The following is a 26,321-nucleotide window of genomic DNA, read 5'->3' on the forward strand; positions in this document are numbered from 1 at the left end:
CTGGCCTCATGGAAGCCATTGGTCTCAATGGGGGGAGCTCAGGGTGGGTAAAGTTGTCAGGATCGGGCCCTAGTTTACAATGGTGGGGGTGGCACCTGTGACTTGTCAATGGCCAGTTGAAGGCCGGTGGGGCCCAACCCTGCCATCAAAGCCACAGATGCCAAGGCCAGATGGGACCATGGGACCATCTAGTCTGACCTCCTGCATAGCCCAGGCTGGAGACCTGCCCCGAAATAATCCCTAGAGCCGAGCTGTTAGGAAAACATTCCGCCTTGATTTAAAACTTGTCAGTGCTGGAGAATCCACCATGGCCCTTGGTAAATTGTTCCAATGGTTAATTCCCCCCCATTACAAACTTTACACCTTATTCTTTAAACTTTTAAACTTAAACTTTACACCTTAAAAATGATTAAATGATTAGGGGACTGGAACACATGAGTTATGAGGAGAGGCTGAGGGAGCTGGGATTGTTTAGCCTGCAGAAGAGAAGAATGAGGGGGGATTTGATAGCTGCTTTCAACTACCTGAAAGGGGGTTCCAAAGAGGATGGCTCTAGACTGTTCTCAATGGTAGCAGATGACAGAACGAGGAGTAATGGTCTCAAGTTGCAGTGGGGGAGGTTTAGATTGGATATTAGGAAAAACTTTTTCACTAAGAGGGTGGTGAAACACTGGAATGCGTTACCTAGGGAGGTGGTAGAATCTCCTTCCTTAGAGGTTTTTAAGGTCAGGCTTGACAAAGCCCTGGCTGGGATGATTTAACTGGGAATTGGTCCTGCTTTGAGCAGGGGGTTGGACTAGATGACCTTCTGGGGTCCCTTCCAACCCTGATATTCTATGATTCTATGATTCTATGATTCTATTCGAATCTGAATTTGTCTAGCTTCAACTCCCGGCCATTGGATCCTGTGAGATCTTCCTCTGCTAGACTGAAGAGCCCATTATTAAATATTTGTTCCCCACGTAGGTACTAAAAGATGGTCATCAAGTCACCCCTGAGCCTTCTCTTGGTTAAGCTAAATAGACTGAGCTCCTTGAGTCTATCGCAAGAAGGCAGGTTTTCTAATCCTTTCATCATTCTCATGGCTCTTCTCTGAACCCTCTCCAATTTATCCACACCCTTCTTGAATTGTGGACACCAGAACTGGGCCCAGAATCCCAGCCACAGTCGCACCAGTGCCAGATAAAGAGGTAAAATCACCTCTCTGCTCCCACTCGAGATTCCTCTGGTTATGCACCCCAGGACCCCGTTAGCCCTTTTGGCCACACTGGGAATTCGTGTTCAGCTGATTAGCCACCACAACCCCCCAAATCTCTTTTAGAGCCGGTGGGACTTCAGCCGCTTGCAGGATCAGGACCTAGGTTTGCAAGGGAGCCAAGAGGGCAGGAGGAAATCCTGAAGCCCTTCCAAGTCGATTTGCATGAGGAAGCCTGTTGACATCCAAAAGGCTGCTTGCAGGAGCAGACGTGTGGATGCCAGGATCAGGCCCTCCGTCTGTGCCCGATTCTGAGAGGTACTGATGCTGAGCGCCCACCACCCCATCGGTGCTGCAGGAAGCTGCAAGTGCTAGGCAGGTGCTCAGCAGCCCAGCCCAGCTCCCACTGGTGTCGATGGAAGTTTGGCCCAAGTCAGAACTGCAGGATTAGGCCCATTGCTAATAATGCACTTGTGCTCTCACAGCCATTCTTCCCTCCTACACAGCCCACACATCCTGGATTCACCTGCTTTCTGCCTTTTTATGTATCTATTTCCCTATTCCCAGGACACGGCTGGACAGACAGGCAGGAGTCCTGGCCAGCCTCGACTCCAATCAGTCATGCCCATCAGCAGGACATCACACCCCCCTGGGTGTCTGTGGCAAAGCGGTAGAAGTCATAGAATCATAGAATCATAGAATATCAGGGTTGGAAGGGACCCCAGAAGGTCATCTAGTCCAACCCCCTGCTCGAAGCAGGACCAATTCCCAGTTAAATCATCCCAGCCAGGGCTTTGTCAAGCCTGACCTTAAAAACCTCTAAGGAAGGAGATTCCACCACCTCCCTAGGTAACGCATTCCAGTGTTTCACCACCCTCCTAGTGAAAAAGTTTTTCCTAATATCCAACCTAAACCTCCCCCACTGCAACTGGAGTCGCTTATTGCACCAGTTGCTTCGGCAAGGAGACAAGGCGGGAGCAAGGCCATGGTGGGGGGTTAAATTAGAAATGGGAGGAGGGAAACAGGGTGGCTTTGGCTCTGCCCAGGGTTCACTGGGCCTCACAGAACCAGATCAAGGGTGGTTTGAATCTGGGTTTTGTCTGATCTGAACTCCCACTGCCCGGGGCGTCAGGAGAAACGCTTCTGAGTCTGCAAAAAGAACAGGAGTACATGTGGCACCTGTGCTCAGAAATGGGCCAGAACCAAAGTGCCACATTCCAATAAGCCTCAGGGCGCGTTTGAAACCCTTTCGTAAAGGCCTGCGCCCCGTGCCCGCTCAATTGAGGGCTGAACCGAAACCTGGGTCTGAATTCGAGAGGGTTCAAAAGCTGGATCTGGATCCCAATTTTATCTCTTGATCCCACCTGTAACTTCCAGTTACTGGGGTACTATTCCGCCAATTTCTCTTCTCTCTGAAAACCCTTTACCCAGTCGTCACAGTAACCCCATGCAAGCTAGAACTGAGAGGGGTGAGACAGGGAAAAGAGTTCGAGTTTTGCTTTTCAGTTTGGTTGCTTCGTGCATTTGATACCAATTTCTGTACAGTCGTTTTCAGGCTGTCCCTGTCCAGGCACTTAGTCAGTTGCGCCTGTTGTTTGCCTCCCTCTTTCAGAGGTTTCCAGAACAACAAGAACAGGAGACTGAAATGGCCAGCGGCACATGGGGTCAATGTCGGGCCTGAAACAATGTTGAACGAGAAACACTCGACCCTGTTCAACCCAAGCCTTGCTGCGGGGGAACTTGGCTTTCTGTCCCTGCAGGGAGTCCCATAGGAAATGCCCAATTTCAATGGTTTGAGCGTTTTGTTGACCCCCCACAATAACTAAAAAGGCTAGCTTTCTGCACCCAAAACCATTGTCAGCCAAAACCTGGAATGTTTTCATCTGGATCAAAAATGTTCATGGGTGGACAGAGGAAAATTCCCAAGTTGCTTTGAACTCGGGTTGTTTGGAACTGACAAACTTTCCACAGGTGAAAAGAACAGGAGGACTTGTGGCACCTTAGAGACTTAGAGACTAAGGTGCCACACGTCCTCCTTTTCCTTTTGCGGATACAGACTAACACGGCTGCTCCTCGGACACCTTTCCACAGGTGGCATCTCTTTAAGGCAAGGACCAGCCTCAATCTTCTGACACCATCTGAGTGATCTTAAGGGTATTAGAAAAGGTCTTGCTAAAGGCTTAGGTCCAGATATTCCAAGGTATTTAGGTGCCTAACTCCCATTGGCACCAAAATACCTTTGACGGTCTGGGCCTTAATGACTCACCCGCATGCTGTCACTGTTGGTTGACATGGAAATGTTTGGGTCTTGGGCTCTTTTCCCATGTCCCTAGTAGAAAAGCCGTAAAAACATGAGTCACGTTAGTTAACATCCCTGCATAGCCGTGTTTTCTAGCAGCCACATTGTCCAGGCTGGCAGCCGTCCTGGGAGCTGTGTTTATTATCCTGCTTGGCAAGTGGGCATGGACATTGGGGTGTTGGTGTGATACATAAATCGGTGACTATCCATAGTTCGTTTGTTAAGCAGCTGTGTACAGTCTGTAGGGCTCCCCATTAATTTCCCATCTGGGCAAGCTGTCAGTGCTGTATATACCCTGTCAAAAGCCAACGGCCGCTGCTCCAAACACCAGACAACCCTTTTGGGGCTGGGGGGGGATGCAATGATTTCGGTCAGGTCCATCCTTAAAGCTGCTGCTCTGGAACCTGTCTTTGCACCGCTGCAGAAGAGCTGCCAGAGGCCCCCAGGCCCGGCATGTGCGCGGCGCTGGAGAAAGGTGAGAGGGGCTGGGATCCAGGCAAGGGGCTCTCTGAGTCCCACTCTTCTCTGTGCCAAAAGTGCTTGTGTGGGGGGGAGAGAGGGACTGAAAGCACCAACGCCAGCCTGTATGTACAGTCCTCATTATGCTTGAGGTGCCTGCTTCCTCCTTCAACCACACCCCCCCTATGTTGATGGGATTAACAAACCAAGGGAGGGTAGTGCTGACCCCATGTGCAACAGGGACAGATTAAGGCAAGATCAAAGAGACTAGACTCTGAGCCTCCCCCTCCTGCTAGGGGCTCCCCAAACTCCCCCAAGCCACCTAAACAAAGGAGCACAAAGTTCTTTACAGATGGGGAAACTGAGGCACAGAATGGGGACTTGCCCAGAGGCAGATCCAGGAATAGCACCCAGGAGCCCTGACTCCCATGTCTCTGCTCTAACCACGAGATCACACTGCCTCTCTAATCAACACGCAGGAGTGGGGATCTGCTCTTCCCAAGTCACACCCCGCCCCTGAATATTGTAACATCACAACCCCCCATTATAAAATCCGGGATTGGCTTTAGCTGCCTGGCACTTCCTGTCCCACTTGGCCTCCGTCCAGGTCTGGCTCCACATCCAGGGTACTGGGTAATTTCTGGAGCCTGCAATCAAACAGATCAGACAGCAACCGCGCGGTCTCACTCCGTGGCGCTTTGCTCGGGTGCGAGGATCATTGGCAAACAAAGGCAGAATAAAACACATGGTGCCAGCAAAGCTTCCCCCGACCCTCACTCCCCACCCTGGCTCTGATGGCAAGAGACAGAGCATCTGTGTATAAATACTACCTGGCTGGCACCCTGAAGCAGGGCGCATTTGACCCCCGAGCAATCTGAGATGGGGCGAGGCCCACCAGCTGTGCTTTCCCCTGCGTCTCCCCGGGGAACCCCAGTGAGTCGGGCACGTCAGGCAGGGTGTATATGGGACACACAGTCACACGCAAGTCACCTGGGCATTTGTTCGCCGGCCTTTGAGAGTCCACAGGCAAAAGACCAGCCCCAGGTGGGAGACATGGCGCGGGGAACGATTTTGACCCTGGGTTTTAGTTAAAGGCTCGGCTTCTTGCTGGGGATCGGACTGTCTCTCCTCTCCGCCCGCGTGTAAGGCTCAAAGGCAGAGGTCCCCAGCCCATAGCCGCTGGGTAGCTCATGCAGGCTTCCCAGGAGCGGGCCGCTGAAACAGAGCGCGGTGGCAGGGAGCCGGGGTGAGGAAGAGGAGGATGCTAGAGACGGGACCTGCAGGCGGAAGGCTCCAGTCCCCGGAGGGCTGTTTCCACTCCTGCTCAGCCCGGGTGAGGTGGTGCCGGAGGGAGCCCGGCTGGCTCCGTTCCCGGCAGGGCTCCCGATGGGATTCGAGTTCGGAGAGAGCAAGTTGGAAGGGGCCGGCACGGACAAAAGTCTCCCTTGTTCCAGGAGCCGGAGGATGTTACACGTGGCGAAGGATTCGGAGGTGGAGGACGAGCGTTTCTCAGAGTCCCTGCTCTGGTCCTTCTTCTGCTTGGTGCGCCGGTTCTGGAACCAGACTTTCACCTGGGCGGGAGGGGGGGGAGGCAGACAGAGTGCAGCCGAAGTGGAAAAGAGAGCCAAACAGGGTGATGGAGGAGAGAGGGGAGAGGCAGGATGGGGATAGAGCACGCAACGGGAAGCAGGGAAAGAAGAAAGAGCAAGAAAGGCAGAAGGAAGAGAGGGAAGGAGGGAGAGAAAAGGAGGGAATGGGAAAGGAGAGAGAAAGACACAGCCACAATGTGTTAAACATCCTAGAGCAAATGGATTCACCCACCCAGTCACCTTCCCAGGAGCCAGAGCAACAATGGGGTGCCTCCAGCCACCAGGGGACAGCGAAATCTGGAGCGACAGACCCTCCCTGGCAAATGCTGTGTCCCTTCTGGGGAGAAGATGCCCTGGCTACATGGAGCCCATGGCTCAAGGGAGGGACGTAGCAGATGGAGGGATAAATGGATACAGCAGATCTACTCTCCCCAGGCTGCGTTTGGGCTGCCCATTGGGCTGTGTCCATCGTCCCTTTAGACCCAAGCTCTCTGGGGGAGGGATCCCATGAGCCGCTCCGCACATTTACCCAGAGTGCAATGCAATGGCCTGATAGAAAGAGCGAGAGAGAGCGATGGGGTCAAACCAGACCTCGGAGCAGCCCCAAGCTCTGGTGGATCTGCTTCCAGATCTGGAACCGACCCCTGTAGCTGACCATGTGCCCTGTCACAGGCCATGCCAAGGGACGTGGCAGATTCTCCATCAGGGACTGTCCAAATCAAGATTGTCGTCTCTTTCTAAGACACACTCTAGCTCAACCACAAGATATGGGCTTGAGGAAGGAATCCGGGTGTGGCATTCACTGGCCTGTGTTCAGCAGGTCATAACAGCATCTGCTGACCTTAAAATCTATGAACCAGATCCCCGGTTTGGACTTGGCTGGACTCTGGGGACGTGGAAGCTCTCAGCACATCACCTCCTCTCAGTGAAATAAGGAGCGGGGCTGAGTTAAGGCTCAGTGGGTTACAGATACACCAAAAACAGAGGCTCTTCCTCCAACCCCTGGATGACACTTGCCCTTGGAAATCCCAAGTCTCTGTTTTCCCTCCCAAACCAGGCAGCCCAGCCACCCCAGAGTAACCAGCACCTCCTGCCTCTCTGCTTCTGACCTGTGGCCAACCCTCGGCCTGCTCTGAGCTCCCCGCCTAGACGCCAAAGGGCCGAGGACCCACTTGACTGTGCCCCTGAAAGAGAAGCGCGACAGAGCGAGAGGGGGGTACTGAGATGCCAGGAAGAGAGATGAGATGGAAAGCCAGACAGATAAGGGAGGGGTCTGTATAGGGAGATAGATGAGATGGAAGAGGCAGGGGTATGTGTGGGGACAGACGGATGGATGGACGGACGGACGGATGGACGGACGGAAAGTCAAACTGTAGACCTCAACTGCGTGTTTAAATTCTAGCACTGAGAGCAGTGAGCGTCTCACTCACCCATGTCATTGAGGAACCGCGCCAGCAATGACTCGCGTCCTCATAACCTGCAGCCCTCACGCACCCATTGACACCACAGGCCTGCTGCGCTGAGCTGCCGGACCACGGGCAAGGAGCCGGTCTTGGACCCTCCCCCAAGGTAATAGCACGGCAAGTGGCTTAGCAGGCTTGGAGAAAGGCTGGGAGATTTATACGGCAGGAATAGCATCTGCAGTGACACCGGCTAAGGCAGGGGCTCCAGATCCTCGTGCTCCTGGGCAGCAGACCAGCTGGGGTCAGGAGGGAAAACCCTCTCCCATGGTATAGCACAGTCTGATGCATGCTGGGGCCTGTAACTTCTATCAAAGCAACATCCATTGGCCACTGTTAGGCAAACCCTGTATACAATACCCTCTGGGCTGAACGGCGCCAGGCTGTGGACAGAGGCTATAACTGCTGGGACAGGACCTCATGAACCGCACTGTGGAGGTCCAAAGCTCACCTGAAGGACCAGCAGGTGGGTGAAGGGCACCCACCTGCTGCCCCTCCTTAGGACCGCCTAATGGCCAGTTTGGAGCTGCACTGAGATCTCTGGGAGAAAAGCGCCTCCTTCTGGCGCCAGCGGCATAATCCCTGGGATCAGCGAGGGGCTAGGGGGGTGGAGAGGGCACGGCAACCTGGGGAGGGGGAAATTCCCCTCGATTCATTGGGATCGGCCCTGGTTCCTGAGTGCCCTTGCCCACAAAGCAAGAGCTTCTTGGAGAATTTCCTTCTCGGGGCAGGGCAGGACCCTCCCCATTTCTAAGCAGCACTGGGGATAAACAGGGGTGGGAACGGGGGGCTCAGGAGACAAACTGAATAGGCCCCAGATACTGAGCCCCTTCTGGCCCCCCAGGCTTGGTTCCTCTGAGTCGGGGCAAGGAGATACTTTAGTTGGGCTGTGGGGGAGGGCGCATCATGCCCCACACTCTGTCCTTCCTGGGGATAACTAGTGGGTTTCATTTCCCAGGGCTCTCAATCCTGCCCCTCTCGCCAGCGTGAAACCCACAGGGAGCCCAGTCCTGCAAGTTGCTGAGTGTCCGGATACACTCCTGTTGAATTCAGTGGGAGCCCAGCACTGCTTGGGACTGGACAAACTTACAGATAAGGAAGCAAGGGGGTAATTAAAGATCTAAGCAGCTCATTCCTTGCGCCTGGCGATTTACATTCACTGCTCCCATTAATAGCAGGGTGAGTGGATTTAGATCGAAGAAGTGATTTAAATCACCCATTTTAACCCTGATTTAAATCAGCAAACAGGAAACCTTTGTTTCTATTGATCTTTGCATTTGTGCTTTTTAGTTATTTTCCTAAAACCAGGTTTATTCATTGGTTGGTAACCATTAAAACACGACGATTTTAATGAAATAGAGCTTTTATACTGAACGTGGTGCTTCTTTTTGCAAACCAGGAGGATACACCATATCTTGCTATATTTATTAAAGCAGTTATATAACTTAACTTACATGGACTTAGCGTCTTTTTTTTTTTAAAAAAACAAACCTGTTTTTATCCACCCTGATTAATAGGCCAGAGGCAGGGCATGGCCAGGGCTCATAGTAGAGTATGTGGTGGAAGGGAAGTGGTTTCTTCCCAAGCCATGTGTCTGGCTCAGTCATCTCTTTTCCTTCTGTTAGGAGGCAGATTCAGAGGCATGTATCTACATAAGAAGGGCCAGACTGGGTCAGACCAAAGGTCCATCTAGCCCAGAATCCTGTCTCCCGACAGTGGACAGTGCCAGGTGCCCCAGAGGGAATGAACAGAACAGGGAATCAGCAAGTGATCCGTCCCCTGTCGCCCATTCCCAGCTTCTGGCAAACAGAGGCTAGGGACACCATCCCTGCCCAGCCTGGTTATCCGTTCTTTGAACTGGCTAGATGGTGGTTGATGTCCCCTCTACCAAAGAGGGGAAAAAGCCCTGTAGACAACAGGACTGAAAGGGATGCAACCAGAAGCTGGGGTGCCCAAGCTTCCATCAAATGTCACTGTTTAAAAAGGTCTTGTACATTTCAGTGTATAAATACAAAGTTTCCGCGCTCTTTTCTCCGGCAGGGCCAGCCTGGCTCACACAACCCCACAGTAACAAAAGGGCTTGGCTGAGCTAAACTTTCAGTAACGAAGCGACAGCCTTCCATGTGTTCTGACTCTGGATAACCTTCCAGTAGCACGCTGGGTGTGTCTACCCTGCAGCCGCGGGCGAGCTTCCACGCCCAGGTGGACAGACCCATGCCCGCTGGCCTGGGGCTAGCGTCAGCACAAGGCTGGCTGTCCGAGTACAAGCCCGCCTGGTCCCCCGGGTCACAGAATCCTAGAAGATCAGGGCTGGAAGGGACCTCAGGAGGGCATCTTGGCCAACCCCCTGCTCAAAGCAGGACCACGCCCCAATTTTTGCCCCAGATCCCTAAATGGCCCCCTCAAGGATTGAACTCACAACCCTGGGTTTTGCAGGCCAATGCTCAAACCACTGAGCGATCCCTCCCCCCAATGCTCAGGTGGCTAGTCCATGCCACTGCCCGTGCCGCAACGTTTTAGCGCGCTAGGTGGGGCGGAGCTAGTCCTCGTCTGTCTCCCCAGATTGGGAGGCACACTCCCCGCTGCAGTGTAGATCATCCCTCCTTCTGCCCGTTGTTGTGTGTAAACCTTTCAGCCTCAAGCCAGGACCCTGCAACCACCAGCTTGGCGTCACGAGGAAACCCGACCTAAACTGTGCACTTCCCAAGCAGCGCGGTTGAGCTCACCCTACCTTAACAAAGCGGCGCTCTTCAGCAAACTCTTCAACATGTGGCTATTCCTGGCACAGTCCAGGAGCTCATGGGGTGTAGCCAGACTGCAGCTGGCAGGGGGCGAAGGGTCTGCCCAAGCAAAGCCCAGGTTTACTACCCAGGGCTGTGTGCAGACTTTGCCTTTGGGTTTTGCACTGAGCACTGCTCTGAGTTTTCAGTGCAAGGCACACTCTGTCAAGTTTCACCTCCTTTTGTGTCAAGCTACAAACACCTCTTGGGTTTGATGCCAACCCCATCTGCTGGTTCCAGGTTTCCCTGCAAGGTTCACAAGCCTCAGAGAATCCCTTACTGAACTGGGGTCTGAGGTTTGAGATTGCCAACATGGGAAACTGAGGCACAGAGAGAGCCTAAGGCCAGATTTGTAAAAGTACTAGGGCATTGCTGCACACAGTGTCACAACACCTAACCAATTTAAGAGCTTAAAGCTCATTTTTTAAAGAGATTTAAGCCCTTAGGAATCTAAATGGACTGACTGTCAATGAGATTTGAGCTCCTAAATCTCCTTTACAAATCTAGGCCTGAATGACTTACCAAGGAGGCTGTGGTAGAGGTAGGAATTGAACTCACACCTTCAAAGCTGCAGGCTAGCATGCTAACCACTGGCCTGCCCTTTCCCTATGCTCCTACTTTTGTGGTGTTCACCAAACCAGTTTCACTGTGATATAGGGCTTGTAAATCAGTTTGTTGTCAAGGACAATACAAAGGCAAATGCCCTGTTTGTCTAGCTAAGGGGAAGCTCCGTACTGGGCACAGAAGGATCGGCGTTCTATCACTGTAAAGTCCAGAGAGGCCAAGGTGTATACACAGCATAGAGATACCTGTGAAGTCCTCTGGGCCAGGGATTTGTAACACTATAAATAGATTCTTGATTACATGAATGATGTGGGTCAATCAGATCTGAGAAGGATCGGAAGGCACTCCAGGAAAGGTTCACAAAGCCAGGGGAATGGGCAAGCCAGTAGCAGCTGAGATTCTGTATCGACAGGAGCAAAGCAATCCACACAGAACTGACCAGCTGTGTCGCTGGGTTCTAAATTAACTGGAACCCCCGAGGGGAAACACCTGGCTATCGTTGCAAACAGTTCAATGGAGACCTCTGAACAATGTACAAGGTTGCTAAAAAATAACTTGGGAATGATAGGATGGATTCAGAAGAAGATAGTGGGTAACAGCGTAGTTATTATAATGTCAACAGTACTGTCAAAATGGGAAGAAGCTAAGGCTGCAGCAGGAGACCAAAGATGGAAGGCAGTGGGGAAGGGTCTATGCTCCATATGGACAGAGAGACAGAAGAGAGAGAGGACTGTCAAAACTGTGATCAGTGGACAGACAACGCACAAAGAGGGCTCCATTAGACAAGCGGTTTGCTATGAATAATTCACCCACCCCTACAAATTAATAGGATATAAAAAGAATGAGCTATTTAGGGGCAGACTTACAAAAGAGATCCGGAGTCAGAACATCAAGCTCTTGGTACCCACAAGTGGGGTCAGGTTTTAAAAGTGCTCAGAGTCAGCACCCATCATGCACTGGGCCTGTTGACCTGGTTTGACCATCTGGCCACTTCTTTTGGTCCCGTTTTTTGATTAAACGTTTTTTCACAGGAAACAATGCTGTCTCGTCAAAGCAGAAATGTTTCATGGGAAGATCTCAAAATTAACAACGTTTTTGATGGGAAGGTTTCTGAGGTTCAGGGTGAACTCTCTGGTCACCTCCAGAGAGAGAGAGAAAACTGAACTTTTTTGATCCCAACCCAAGACATTTTGACACAATTCTGTTTCGTTGAAATGTCTGAAAGGTTTCGGTTTCATTCCAGCGCAGAACAAAATCAAATCTCTAAACCTCGAAAGTTGTCATGAAACAGAGTCGTCATTCTCTGGGAACTCTAGTGGTGGGAGCCGTGATCTTTTGAAAGCAAAGCCCCATGTGGATAAAAATAATATCTGGCATATGAGTTAGAGTAAAAACTTTACAGGATGTCAGCCCTCATGCCTCAGATAATGCCGAATCTTCTGAAGAGCTAATGTTAGGGTTAGAGCTGGTAGAAGATTTCCATCAACATTTTTTTTTTGACATAATGGATATTTCTGTGGGAAAAAATGTCCATTTTTGTCAAAAATTTGCTGAAAACACCAAATAGACTTTTTTTTCCCAATTTTTGGCTACTGAAAATCAAAACTTTTCTGTTTTAACCCCCAAATGCTCCATTTTCAATGGCAATGATTCTCAGCATTTTGAGTTTTTCAATGAAAACCTGCCAAATTTCAGAGATAATTTTTGATGGAAACAAACGTAACAATTGGTTTGGGTTTTGGTTTCATGGGACTTGGATGTTTTTCAAAAAGCTCGTCTCTAAGGATTATTGTGGGGAAGTTCTCTGGCCTGTGTTGTACAGGAGGTCAGACTCGATGACTCCAATCTATGACTCCATGAATATTTCACAGGGGAAAAAATCATTTCCCAGTCAACTCTAGCTCGTAAGAAACTTCCCCCATCAGCATATGACTTCATAACTGTCCAGAATGAAAGGGCTTCATCTCAGCTGGCTGGTGCTGGTCAGTGCTGGAGACAGATTACTGAACCAGATGGACCCCTGATCTGATCTGGTGCGGAAATGTCTATGTTTCAATCAAGCAGAACCCACTTCTGATCTCCTAGATTGCGCCGAGCCTTGAGCAGCCTCTATGGGCTTCAAATGAAACTTCCCAAATAAAGAACATATGCCCCTCTCGGAATCAGCGCTTCATCCCTCACCAAAGGCTCTCATTGCATCCCCAAACACAGCACATACTCAGGTATGACACTTGTCCCTGACTTTATAATCTTTGTTCCATCAACATCAGCTCAGACTAATCCCTACAGAACTCAGTCCCTGCAATCCAGGCAACCACCCTGTAGCAATTCTTTAAAAAGGGATATTGTTCTGAATCAGCTATAACCCTCGAGCAAAAGCCCATGGAAAATTCCAGCTCAGACTTTGCCATGCACAAGGTCTGGGCTGGTAAATGGTGCTTACATGCCAAGGTGATTGGAGATGCGGAAATAGATTTTTTCACACAAATATTTAAGTCACGGCTACACAGAGGTCTAGATCTGCAAGATATTGGGCAGAGAGCCGTGTGTGTGGAAGGCCCTGGGTCCATGCGACGGGTGGATGGATGGTTCAGTAGAAGAGGAAGGATGGTCCATTGGTTAGGATACTAGTTTGGCTCTTGGGAGACCTAGCTGAATTCCCGGCTCCACCGTAGACTTTCTGCATGACCTTGGGCTTAGTCTCAGTTAGTCTCAGTCTTAGTCTCAGTCTCAGTTAGTCTCAGTTTTCTCCTCTGTACAATGGGGATAATTGCACGGTGGGGCTGCAGTGAGGATCAGTACATTAAAGAGTGGGAGCTGCTCAGATACGATGATAAGGGGGCCAGATAAGTTTTGATACACTGCTTCAAGAATCTCATTTCTCCTGAACCCGTGGATAACTACAGAGCCAGCGGAATGCACAGCGAGCTCTACATGACTTTGCACAGAGTAAACAGCTTGCTAACATCTGGCACTTTCTCAAAAAGAATCAGCTGTTCGGAAGAGGAATAAAAGGTTTCCTGAAAAGCGAATAATTCCAGTGCACTCAGTGCCGTTGAGATGAGAAAAACATTTGCCCAGCATCAGGTCAGATTTGTCATTAATGCTACTGAAAAGAAAAATTCTGTTTCCAAGGCATGTCTTGCCATTAAAGGTGCACGCTTAAAAGACACAGAGATACAAATTTCCTTCTTGTTATGGGTTCAGAGGGGTGGATGGTGCGAAGCATTCATGGCAGAGCTGTAGCCGTTAAGGTAGGGACTGGAACACGGCACAGTGTTTTTCCAAGGAAGACGTAGCACACCGTAGCTAAGGAAATGGTATGGAATTCAAAGGCAAAACTTGTTTCATAGTCAAGCTCTAAAATATCCATATAAAGACAACAAACTCTGACAATTGCTTTTAAAAATCGTACCTCTTTAGGGGAACTGGGCCAATAATTTTCTACAAAGTAAATGCACATAAACCACCTGGAAACCTGCTTACTTATGCAGTTAGTTAAAAAGATGTTTACTGGTAACTGCCAATGGAAAGTGTAGACATAGCAAGGAGAATTCTTGGATGTCAGAGAACACTTAGGATTTAGGGAAGAAGAACACGATTTTAAAGTCTGCATTCTGATCCTGGTTAAACTTCAATGAAGCATCTCTAGATTTGCACCCAAACAGACAAACCAGTAACTCTAACCCACCAAGAAAAAAATCCAGCAGGTGAAGTAAGAGTTGAATTTAGTAATACCGAGGAGAGCTACTGAAAAGGTAAAACCCATATATTGGTGTAATTCTACAGCTGCAGATGAAAAGCCAGATCCAGTCTGGATGTGCATTTCTCCATGCAATTTAAATAAAATATGCCTGTTATCTGAGGCAAGCCATGGAAGCCGGGTCTGGTGCTTAAGGCACTGAATGGGGAATCGGGAGTGTTCAGCTGCCAGGTCTTCCACTTGGAAGTCAGCTCCCCATCTGTGAAACAGGGATTGTAGCTCCCTTTGCCTGTCATGTCTGCTGAGAATATATGCTCTGCGGGGTGGGAACTGCTCCTTGCTGAGTATCTATTAATATCTACCTGGGGAACAAATATGTAACAACGGGCTCTTCAATCTAGCAGAGAAAGGTCTGACATGATCCAATGGCTGGAAGCCGAAGCTGGACAAATTCAGACTGGATATAAAGGGGTACATTTTTAACAGTGAGAGTAATTAACCATTGGAACAATTTACCCAGGGCTGTGGCGGATTCTCCATCACTGGCAATTTTAAAATCAAGACAGGCTGTTTTTCGAAAAGCTCTGCACTAGGAATGAATTCAGGGCAGTTCTCCGGCCTGTGTTATACAGGAGGTCAGTCTAAATGATCACAGTGGTCCCTTCTGGTCTTGGCTTCTATGAATCTGTACAGGGCCTGGCACAGTGGGCCTCTGATCCCCCTTGCTGCTTCCAAGTGCTGCTGTAATACAAAAAATAATACTGATACCATCAGGTAAGATCTCAGAAGCAAAAGCGTTCCCAGTTCCCGCTGTGGGACGAGTGCTGTGGCATGCAAAGTTAGACAACTCGTGTTCCGAGTCAGGGGCCTGAGATAATGCCCCATTTGGCCATTCTGGCCATATCTGCAGCTGGGGTGACACAACTCCTTTGCCTTGCGGGGAGTTGGACTGATTGACCCCTGCTGAGGATCGGGCCCATCTAAGTTGGAGTGAATCCTATCCCATGCAAAGCACCAAGCTGGAAGAGACCCTACCTGTAGGCCCACACTCAGTGTTGTCATGGGCAGCCTCTCCTCTGCTACCAGACTGTTCTCCTGTAGCAAATTTCCAAAGGCACAGGGGGAAGTTAATTGCCCCCCTGACAATGACTTTCACTGAATACCGCCCCCCAGCTCTGTTCTGTCGCCCTGTTCCTGAAGCCACTTGGGGGGAAGCACTGAGACACTGTCCCAGAGGTCGACAATACCTAGGTGTCACCCATCTCTGTATTTTGCTCACTTCTGAGGCCAGGACCACTCTCACCCAGCTGTCTCAGGGCTTAGCCCCAGGGCTCCATGTGGGCTTGTACCACCCACTCTGAAGTTCCTGGGGCCACAGCCTCACTGCTCTGTGGCCCAAGCGAGCTGGATTAAAGCTAGCTCAGGTATGTCTGCTCAAGCTGCATGCATGCCCAGTGACCGCACTCTAGAATGACCTGCATTCTGGACGGGAGCTGAGAGGAGCCAGCTCCATTGATGATCAAGAGGCGTGGTTGAAAGGTCTGCTCTGCAATCTGCAGAGATTTGCAAGGGATGACGAACTCTTTGACAAACCTCGACTCTAAACCGACGGACAGGCAATATGCTCCCCCAGGGGACGGCAGGGGGTTGACCCTGTCTGGCACTGGGCAGACCGATATCAGCAGACAAGCTGCGATTGTCGGCCTATCACTTTGAAAACCGTATGATTGCACTCGGCCCGTTGCATTGCCTACAGGTGCGTCTCATGAAGGACATGGGTCCCTGGAGGTCGGCCACTGAAGTCTGTCTGGGGATCCCTAAGCCAGGCAGGCAGGAACGAGCAAAAGGGAGACCATGGTCACTGTGTTCAACTCTCGTAAGTTCAATCAGAAGAGGTATGTATGGGAGTGTTCAAATGCCAAAGCCGCAGCTGGGGATAGGCGTGGCACAGGGGCATCCAGGCCACGCCCCCTTAGCGCTGGCTCCACCCCTTTCCCCTGTTCCACTGACAGCAAGACAGGGCGCAATAGTCTCTATGCTGTCGGAGGGTCCCCTCACATGGAGTGATCCTCTCTGGTCCAGATGGGCTACCTCTACAGCCAGCTGCCAGGGACTTGACACAAAGCAGCTGCACTGCATCTGAGAGTCTGGCCCACGTGCAATAGAAATCAGGTAAAATTGTTCCCCATCCTCTCTAGGTGTTGCCACAAAACAACAATATAAATAATAGTATGGGGAGACAGCATGGACACAGCAATAAACAGGAACTCAGGAAACCTGGGTTCTATTTCCAACTAAGCAACTGAGCTGCTGGGTGACCTAGGGCCAGTCACTTTCCTGCTCTGTGCCTCAGTTTCCCCTCCCAGACTTTGTCTGTCTGGTTCATTTTGTCTGTGAGCTCTTCAGGGCAGGGACGGTCTCTCATTAGGTGTTTGTACAAAGCCTGGCACAATGAGGTCTTGATCTTTCCCCACCGCACAGGGGCGTTGTGAGGATAAATACATTAAAGATTGTGAGGTCCTCAGATATTACCAGAATGGGGTCAGATAAGTATCTAAGATAGACAGATAGATGGAGCTCAGTTGGGGCCCCCAGGCACTAATGTAATATAAATAATTAATAATAATAGTACACATAGCAGACACCCTGAGCAAGTGTAATAAGTAGATCAATATTAGCTGAAAGTGATACTGATTAATATGAATTTCATATACTGAGACCCAGTTTTGCATAGCTGGGAACACTGTGGGGGGAGGGGTCCAGAGGACTGGGAAAACAGCCAATGTGACAATATTTAAAAGGATAAATGGGGATGACTCTGTTAAATATAGGCCAGTTAGCCTGATATCGATCTCAGACAGAAATGTGGAATGGCTGATATCGGACTCACATAAGAACATGAGAACGGCCAGACTGGGTCAGACCAAGGGTCCATCTAGCCCAGTGTCCTGTCTTCCGACAGTGGCCAGTGCCAGGTGCCCCAGAGGGAATGAACAGAACAGGGAATCAGCAAGTGATCCTTCCCCCGTCTCCCATTCCCAGCTTCTGGCAAACAGAGGGTAGAGACACCATCCCTGCCCATCCTGGCTAAAAGCCATTGATGGATCTATCCTCCATGAACTTATCTAGTTCTTTTTTGAACCCTCACACAATAAAGAATTAAAGGATGGTCACATCATTCATGCTAACCAACATGGTGTTGTGGAAAATAGGTCTTGTCAAAAAACTTCATATTGTTCTTTGATAAGATGATAAGTTTGGTTGAGAAAAGTAACTGCGTTGACCTTACAGACATATTTCTGTAAGGGCCCCAATAATTTAGTTTAGTCCCAAATAATTAAAATATTAGCACTATGCACAATCAATGCCTCCCATATTAAATGGATTAAAAACCGTCTAACTGATAGATCTCAAGAAGTAATTGTAACTGGGGAATATCATCCAGTGGGGACGTTTCTACTGGGGCCCTACAGGGATCAGTTCCTAGCCCACTGTTATTCAATATCTTTAACAATGATCCGGAAAAAATATAAAATCATTGCTGGTCAAGTTTGCAAATGACACACAGATGAGTGAAGGAAAATAATGATGAGGACAGGTCACTTATACAGAGCAATCTGGATCATACAGTATGATGGGAACAAACAGCATCTATTTGAATATGGCCAAATGCAAGGTCACATATCTAACAGCAAAGAATGTAGGTCACACTTACAGGATGGGGGACTCTATCCTGGACAGCAATGACTCTGAAAAGGTCATAGAGGTCATAGTAGATAATCAACTGAACATGAGCTCCCAATGCGGTGCTGTGATTAAGAAGGTTGACATGATCCTTGGATACATAAGCAAGGGAATATTGAGAAGGAGTAGGGAGGTGGTATTATCTATATATATGGCCACTACTGGGTGTTGTGTTCAATTCTGTTGTCCCCACTTCAAAAGGGACACTGACTGGTTGCAAATGGTTCAGAAAAGATCTACAAGAATGATTCGAGGTCTGGAAAACCTGCCTTACAGTGAGAGACGTCAGAAGCTCCATCTATTTAGTGTATCCAAAGGTTAAGAGGTGACTTGACTACAGTCTACAGCACCAACATAGGAAAGAAATTTCTGATTGTAGAGGGCTCTTTAATTTAGCAGACTAAGCCAGAATGAGACCCAAGGGCTGGAAGCTCAAGCTAGATAAATTGAAATTAGAAATAAGGTGTAGAGTTTTAACACTGGGGGTGATTAAGCACTGGAACCATGGACCTTGGAATATGGTGGAGTCTCCATCTCTTCAAGATTAGATATTTTTCTAAAAGGTATGCTCTAGCTCAGCCAGACTTATGGCCTGTGTTTGAGGCTTCTGTCACTCAGGATTTATTAATTTCATTTTTCAGGGTTTATTTTTAGCAATGTTTGAGTTTTATGTAGATGTCAGGGCTCTCTCTTTGTATATGCTGTACTAACTAATGCATATTATACACACTGCTCATTACAAAAGTATATACGCTAATGAGTAATCTCTTTATAACGTTCCCTTGTGCGTTTTAACATAGTACTCTTTCAAACAGCACTATATTAAAGCACACTAGGGAACCTCTAGTGTGCACCAGCAGGGTCTACACAGACCAATTAATGAGCAACATGTTAGTGTGCTTTAGAAATCACACCCCTGGAATCTGCATTACTGCTCCATGTAGACAAGCCCTTAGATACCAAAACCATCTGAGGTGCTTTTCCGCTGCTTTTTGGATAAACACTGAATTGTTATTTTATTTTATTTTATATTGGGGATGTTTTAATAGTGTTCATGGGTTAAACCCTAAAATCAGAAGCCCTACCCATGTTATACAGGAGGTCAGACTAGATAATTACAATGGTCCTTTATGGTCTTAAAATCTCTGGAACTCTGAAATACATGACCCTCATGTAGGTATTAACAAATGCGAGCAAAGGGCAAGAGATATTTTGCTCCAGTCTGGACTGCGTGCTTAGATAACAGACTCTTCGCTCATTGTGGTACGTCACCGCTTCTGAAGAATACAGCCAATAAAAGAGCCAAGCAAGGGTCATGGAGATTCTAGACAGACCATGGCAAAGACAGGACTTGTTTGACTTTACTGCTAGTTTGTTACTACTCTGATTTCATGGCGGTTTCAAAGTGAACAAATACAAGGATGTGGAATGGCAGCTGCCCACATCAAATCTCAGTATGTGGGAGGTTATATCACTCAGGTTCTGATCACTGACAAAGGACCTCAACTCTGACGAGTGAGCTTTCAGGAATTTGCTAAAACTTAGCCATGTCAGTCATCACCTCTTTGCCAAAATACTCACCGAGTAACTGGATGGCCCAGAAAGCCATTCAGACAAGGTGAGATCTCTTAATGCTAAACCTGGTGACCCACAGAAATATTCTAGTGGAAGGATTGGCTTCCCCAACAGAGATACTAATGAGCAGATAAACAAGCACTTTGCGTCCCACAAGAGTTATTCAAATCCACGCAAATCTAACTTACAAATGCAAGGGAAGAAGCATGGCCCAATGGATACAGCAGTGGATGGGGTGATGGGGAACCTGGTTCCCAGCTCTGAAACTGACCCACAGTGTGACCTTGAACAAGTTACTGTTGTGATAATTGAACCTACAAATTTACCATAATTGTGAGTTTAACTGTAAAAAGTGAGTGAAAGTTTATAAGCTGTCACAACCTATAACAACAAACGTTGATGGGAAAGGGTATGAAAAAGAGACAGAAAAGACTAAATCAGTCCCCAAAAAAAGGCCTCCTAACTGGTTATAATTCAAGGACTGGGTCAAGATCATGCCTGGTAAACAAGAACAGTGTAAAACCAGAAACCAATGAACCAAAATGGGTGTGTTGGAAACTAGATCTAACTGGTGGACAAAATAACGAGGGGCCAGGCTATTCCACGCAGCGCTCCCTTTGTGGGGTCCTTAAAGAAAGAGACTTTGAGGAGAAAAAATGGCTACTGGCAAGAGCTTCGCCATCATGGCTGCTACCCCCAACACCTCCTGGGACTCTGGGCCTTTGTCCTCCTGATCCTAAGACATACCCTGACCAGGCCAGGCCAGGCCAGAGAGAGGGACCCAGATGACATCACCACCTTTACCAGCTCCAGCTGAAACCCAACCACCACCTGGGATGAAACGGGGTCCGACTTTAACAACAACAGCTCCAGCCTGTCTCAACTCACTTCTCTTTCCCCCCGAGAAAGACAGCAATCGCCATCTTTGGTGCCATCTAAGAGAGTATCAAAGAGGGGAAGTTTCCTTCTCAAAACTCTCCCCAGCTAACGGGAGAGGGAACAAGGAACTACTTTAAATTTCAAAGGCTTTACCTGCTTCCCCTTCTTTTTCTGTGTCTTCAGTAAAAGGTTAAGGATTTTTAATGGTGCTGTGGTACTAAGCAGCCTAAAGTCTTTGTATGCCAAACCCCAGACCTTCTTTAAAACGAATATTGGACAGTGACTGGTTATGTTAACACCTTTAGCTGATACGTTCCACCTAAATTAACACAACTTCACTTCACCTCTGTTTCTTCTCCCACCCCCCTTCTAGCTGGACTCTGAGCTCTCTGCAGCAGAGACTCCATTTGTCTCGCACAGTGGGGCAGCTGATCTCACAATGGGGCCCTGACCTATGCCACCCCAATACAAATAACAAAATAGCAACCACCGGAAGAAAGGCAAGGGAGGTAACCATGTTTCCATGACAGACCTCACCCACCTGAGGACCGATGATAACAGCCAGAAGCCAGCAAGACTTAGGACAGTCATCAAAATACCAAGGAGCACCTGAGACGTCCCAGTTACCTCTCGCTGCAGAATCCATCCCCCCTGCTCTTCTAGCCCTGCCATAATTTGTTTCCCCGCCCCCAACCCCTGTTGTATTTTGTCATTAATTAAAACTTAGAGCTTCTCAGACCAAGGGTGGTTTTCCCTGTTGTCTCTGTGCAGCACCAATGGGGCCTTGAGCCCCAAGTGCCGGCCCCCAAACAACACCATGGTAACAATAACAGATGATGGGCAGCCTGGTGATGGCGGCAAGGATAAAGATCAGATGACTGATGATTCTCTGGTCTGTTCATTCCCTCGGGGGCACCTGGCCCCGGCCACTGTCGGAGGACAGGACTCTGGGCGAGATGGACCCTTGCTCTGCCCCAGCCTGGCTGTTATGTTCCTATGACGGCGACTGGCACCTCTCTGGCCCAAAATGAGATGCATTTTTTAATATTCTGCCCACTCTCAATAAAGAAGAAGAAGTCATAGTTATGGTCACTGAGAGCTAACAGCAATGGGCGGCTGGAGCCGGGAGTCCTGTTATTAGGGTTGTTAGGACTGGTTGAGGGAATGCGTTTGGGGGCACACTGCATTCCCCCTGACCGGGAGCCCCAGGCAGACTCCCAACTTCCTTCCCTTCCCCTCCCCACCTCGCCCTACCATCACCTGGGGACACAGCAGAGAGGGTCGCCTTCTGGGGAGCTTCGTTTGAATTTCGATGCCGTGGAGTTAAGTGGCTCCATTATATTTTACTGTTGCGGGGAGGGTGTGTTGGGGGGGGAATCGCTGTGAAAAGGGGCTTGTTGGAGTTAGCAGCTTAATTAGGCATCATTGGAGAGGGAAAATAAAGGCTGAATGGATAATTATTTCCCATTTTTACTGCCAGTGAAAAGCCCTTCCCTGCACTCCCCCATCCCCTGGTTCTGCTTCTAACAGATCTTTCCATTGATTGCTCTAGGGGGTGAGGGGGGAAATCCAATAAAAAATCAAGGGAAAGAGAGGGGCCAGGAGAGATCAGAAATTAAAACCGCAAGCGCCAGCCATCACTACTTCTGAAGAGAAGCACGCAGGAGCAATGTAAATTGTGTTGGTCCCCAGCTCGAGAGAAAGGCAGTGCTAATACCACATGCCCCTGTGCAGCATTTGCAGTAATAGGGATGTTCAGATTTCCAGTTACTGGCCTCTGAAAGCTTGTTTTTGTGAGATGTCGAATGGCTTGCTCAGAAAACCCAGCTGGGGGTTCGTCACTGGCTATTAGAAAGGAGCCACCTGCTGGAGTCTCATATTTAAAGCTATATCTCAAATAGATGAGGGAGGTTAAAATAACCCAAACTCATTGCTGGCTACTTTCATCAAAGCTCAGAGGCACTGGAAATGAGGGATATGCTTTGTCCTTTGAAAGGAGAGAATGAGAGCTCGGAGGTTCTGCTTACAGGGCACCTGTCCCTAGATCTAGAGGACACTTGATTTTATTATCGTTTATAAAATAGGAGCACCTCAAGTCCCCAGATAAAATCCAGACCCCTTTGTGGTGGCCACTGTGCATACACCCAATGAGAGACAACCCCTGAGAGATTGGCAAGACAAGGCAGAATTATTATCCCTCTTCTACTGACCAGGCACAGATAGATTTAGAACCCAATTCAGAAAAAAAATCACTTTTTATTATTGTAGCATTTAAGTCCCACTGAAGTTATTGGCAAAAAGAAAAGGAGGACTTGTGGCACCTTAGAGACTAACCAATTTATTTGAGCATAAGCTTTCGTGAGCTACAGCTCACTTCATCAGATGCTGTAGCTCACGAAAGCTCATGCTCAAATAAATTGGTTTGTCTCTAAGGTGCCACAAGTCCTCCTTTTCTTTTTGCGAATACAGACTAACACGGCTGCTACTCTGAAACCTGAAGTTATTGGGACTGTCCTGAACTGAGACCTTAAGTAACTCATCCAAGGTCACACAGGGAGTCTGTAGCAGAGCTGGGACATGAAGCAGGTCCTGGTCTAATCCCCTATCCATCAGGCCATCTTTCCTATTCTTTTACCACTCATTCATTCCAAGACCTAGAACCACAGTTTGGTCCCTAAGAAAATCACGGCAGTGTCATGGGCCTCTGCACATACGGGTCTTGTTCTCAGCGTGGCTCAAAGCACGAGGCAGCATCATCATGTCCGAGCAGCAATTCAGCGGGGACATGGCAACCGGTTTTGTGTGAGCACCGCCCCTGCCTAGAAGGCACACTACAAGCTGCACCAAGCCAGAGACTAGCTTACGCAGATGCCAGCTTCTGCCTCCCCACTGAGGCCGTGGCTGCTTTTGTTCCAAGCAGCAACTGCTGCTGGGAAAATCTCAGGAATGGGCTAATGTACAATTTCCACACCATCCATGCAAGTGCAATTGTCACAGGGCCCTAACCATAACTGCCCCATTTCATCACCACAACCCACTGCCCTCTCGTCTCCTTGTGTTAGCCTGGAGTCATTTGTCTAGGATCATAGAATCTTAGAATCATAGAAACATAGACATTGACAACAACTGCTGCTCTAATGAATACACTGAGTATTTATCTTATTTTCTTCTTGAAAGTGTCAAAGTGTCACACTGTTTCATTACAACACAAATAGGAGATACCCTGGTCTAGAACATAAAATATTTAAATCTGTGTTAAGCAGCAGCTGCCCATAACAATTTTAAAGTATAATAAAACAATATAAAATTAACAGAATACTTTGACTATCATATTCTGTCATAATATGTCAGCAATGTCACAATATAACGTGACGTGTCATATTATGTACTACTCCTGACATGTCATGAAATAATGTAGAAATAATAAAAATAATATCAAAATGAAAAAAAATTGAAACACAAGTCTCATTTTGAAACAAAATTGCTTTTTTTTTTTTTTGTTTCAAAACGAACAATTGGAAACAGATTTTTCTTGGAATTTCTGTTGGGGAAATGTCCCTCTCCCTCCTCAGTGAAAACATCTCTGGATACATCGCTGGCAAGGTGGGTGGGTGACAGCGGGGTGGGCAAGCCAAGTCCTGCTCCTCTGGGAAAGTGCTGGAGAAGCTAATGGGCTGTCTCTCGTCATGGCAGACAGTGTGGGCTGGTAACATCCTGGGTTGGCATCAGGGCCTCCCATGCAGAGGGTGACTCCAGCTTTGCCTCTGACACCGACTCGAGGCAGTTCAATAAACACACGGACTCTAATTTTTACAAGTGTTCGGTGCCGAAGAGAGCAGAGAGCTGGCAGCTATAGAAGCTGGCTCCCCAAGATGGGACAAAACCCAGGGAGTATCAGCACGAGCCACCCCCACGCTGTTCCACCAATGAGCCCCACATCTGGGCAGGTGTTGGAAGGGAGCTCAGCCTCCCAGCTGCGAAAGTCAGTGCAGGGGCTTGTCGGGGCTTGTACTGGCTGTGCTGGGGGGTGTTGGAAACACCGATCCTATCCCAACCAGACAGAGGCCTCTCCCCCACCCACCAGCTCATCCAACACAGGCCACAGCGAACGGCATCATACGGTAACCATGTTCATGCAGAATCAGCTCATCCCATACTTAGCCAACTTCCTTGGGGCATTCATGCCTACAGCATTAGTCTGGGCTGGATGGAAGTGAGGGGTAAAGCAGACACTTCACCAGCTGGCGAGCCTTTTCCTGGTGACAAAGACAACTTAATCAGTTGGCAAGAGCAAACAGGGTGCGGAGGAACATGTGGGGAGCAAGCAGTGATGCCAGCCCCATGCAGGGAGGGAGGAAGGGCTCAGGCGCAGGGCAAGAGTGAGCAGCAAGGCCAGCTCCAGCCTTTGGAAAATATCGTCACCCTATCTAGTATATGCATCGGTGCTCATCCAAGTTCTGTCTGCAGCCCCCCCTGGGGAGGGGGCATTGGGCGAGTGGCTTGGGCCAGCCCAATGCTGCGGGGATCAGGTGAGTGGCTCGGGCCAGCCCCAGGGGGGCAAGGAGGGGAGGCTCGGGCCAGCCCCACACACTGTCCTGTTTTCCCTTTGGGAAATATAGTCACCCTGCGACTGCACCCAAACCAGTGCTGCAATGGAGTAGCGGGCCTGGTGGAAGCCTCGTCTTTCATCCGCGGCCTACGGCTGTGGTCCAATTTTGTCAGGGGTGCTGAGGGTGCCTGGGAACCCCCGTTCGCTCCTCTCCTGACGTGACAGAACAATCAGGGGAATCTATTTGAGGGCTCCAAACGCATCCCGCTCCAGGAGCAAGGCACAGGATTGTAGCTCCCCCTCGGTCCAGCTTCTGCAGGGTCACGGACCTGACCTGGGAGCTAGGCTGCAGCCAGTGCACTAACATACATGCTAGTCATCAAGAGAGAATGGGAGAAAGAGAACTGCCAGGAGAGAGAGAGCAGGAGAAAAGCTAGCCAAGTGGCAGGCAAGCCAGGGGAGTAACCAGTTAGACAGTGGGAGTTTAGGGCAAAGTGACAGTCCGGAGACAGAGACAGGCTGCCAACAAGAGGGAGGAAAAACATCATATGGACCCAAATCCAACTCCCGGCTCCCACAATCCCCCTCAGATTCTGGGCAAGTTTGGATCCAAATTCCTTGGTGCCCCCATCTCTCCCTAACGAGCTGAGCTGAAATCTGGGAGCCCAACTTTGGAAACATTAGGGGCCATATCCAAGCTTTGTGGTCTTTGAACAAAATCAATTTTAGTTACAAAACCCCTCCCCAAAAATGTTCAGATGTAAAAAAAGGCCAGATTCCCATCATGGTGAGATTGGGGAACGCCAGACTAACATCCCCGAAATCAGCGGAACAAATTCCATCCTCAGGGTCAGTCTGGAGCAACTACACCATCTCTAATGGATTACAATGGCAAGATTAACTAATGCCCATGCCTTTGAGAGGGGAGTTTCCATCCATTTGAAAGAAAGAAAGAAAGAAAGAAAGAAAGAAAGAAAGAAAGAAAGAAAGAAAGAAAGAAAGAAAGAAAGAAAGAAAGAAGACTTTAAGCAATTTCAAGTGTCACACGAAAGCAAAAATAGTCTAGATGATCAGATTCTCAGCTGGTGTAGATCAGTGAAGCTCCATTAAGTTCAGTGAGCTATGCCAAGTGACATCAGTTGAGGACCTGCTCTAGAGTTTATCTTAACACGGTTACAATAGCCTTTCACACACCACCATTGTGCTTGTATATTACACCCCCCTGGTTCAGTCAGAAGGTAAGCTTTCACATATGCCTGATCTTGCCGTATGCTGAACATTTACACGCCAAGTGTTTCCTCCAAGACATCCCCGTAGTGTCTCCCTTTGGGCCAGACTGGCATGGCGATTTGTACCAGCTGAGGATCCGCCCTCTCTCAATATATTTGGTATCATCCGATCTCCATTAAATGCCTTTTGCCTAGGCTGGCATTATCAGGAATGGGGCATGTTTCTATCTCCCCATCACAACCTGCACGCCAAACCGGACTGAACTTCTTTTGCACCCATCTCTTCCCTCCTCGTC

At 48.9% G+C, this 26,321-nt stretch overlaps 1 protein-coding gene across 1 annotated transcript in view; it reads right to left on the reverse strand.

The window, feature by feature from the left end:
• Positions 1-4,778: 4,778 nt before the first annotated feature.
• Positions 4,779-26,321, reverse strand: part of VAX2 (ventral anterior homeobox 2) — a 50,350-nt gene continuing 28,807 nt past the window's right edge. The window contains exon 3 of the mRNA XM_084627149.1: positions 4,779-5,524. Within this exon, the coding sequence (XP_084483275.1) occupies positions 5,042-5,524 (483 nt within the window). The 3' untranslated portion in view covers positions 4,779-5,041. The remainder of the gene's footprint in view (positions 5,525-26,321) is intronic.

The sequence above is a fragment of the Lepidochelys olivacea genome, assembly GCF_965140295.1.
Source record: "Lepidochelys olivacea isolate rLepOli2 genome assembly, chromosome: 4".
NCBI classification, from domain to species: Eukaryota; Metazoa; Chordata; order Testudines; family Cheloniidae; genus Lepidochelys; species Lepidochelys olivacea.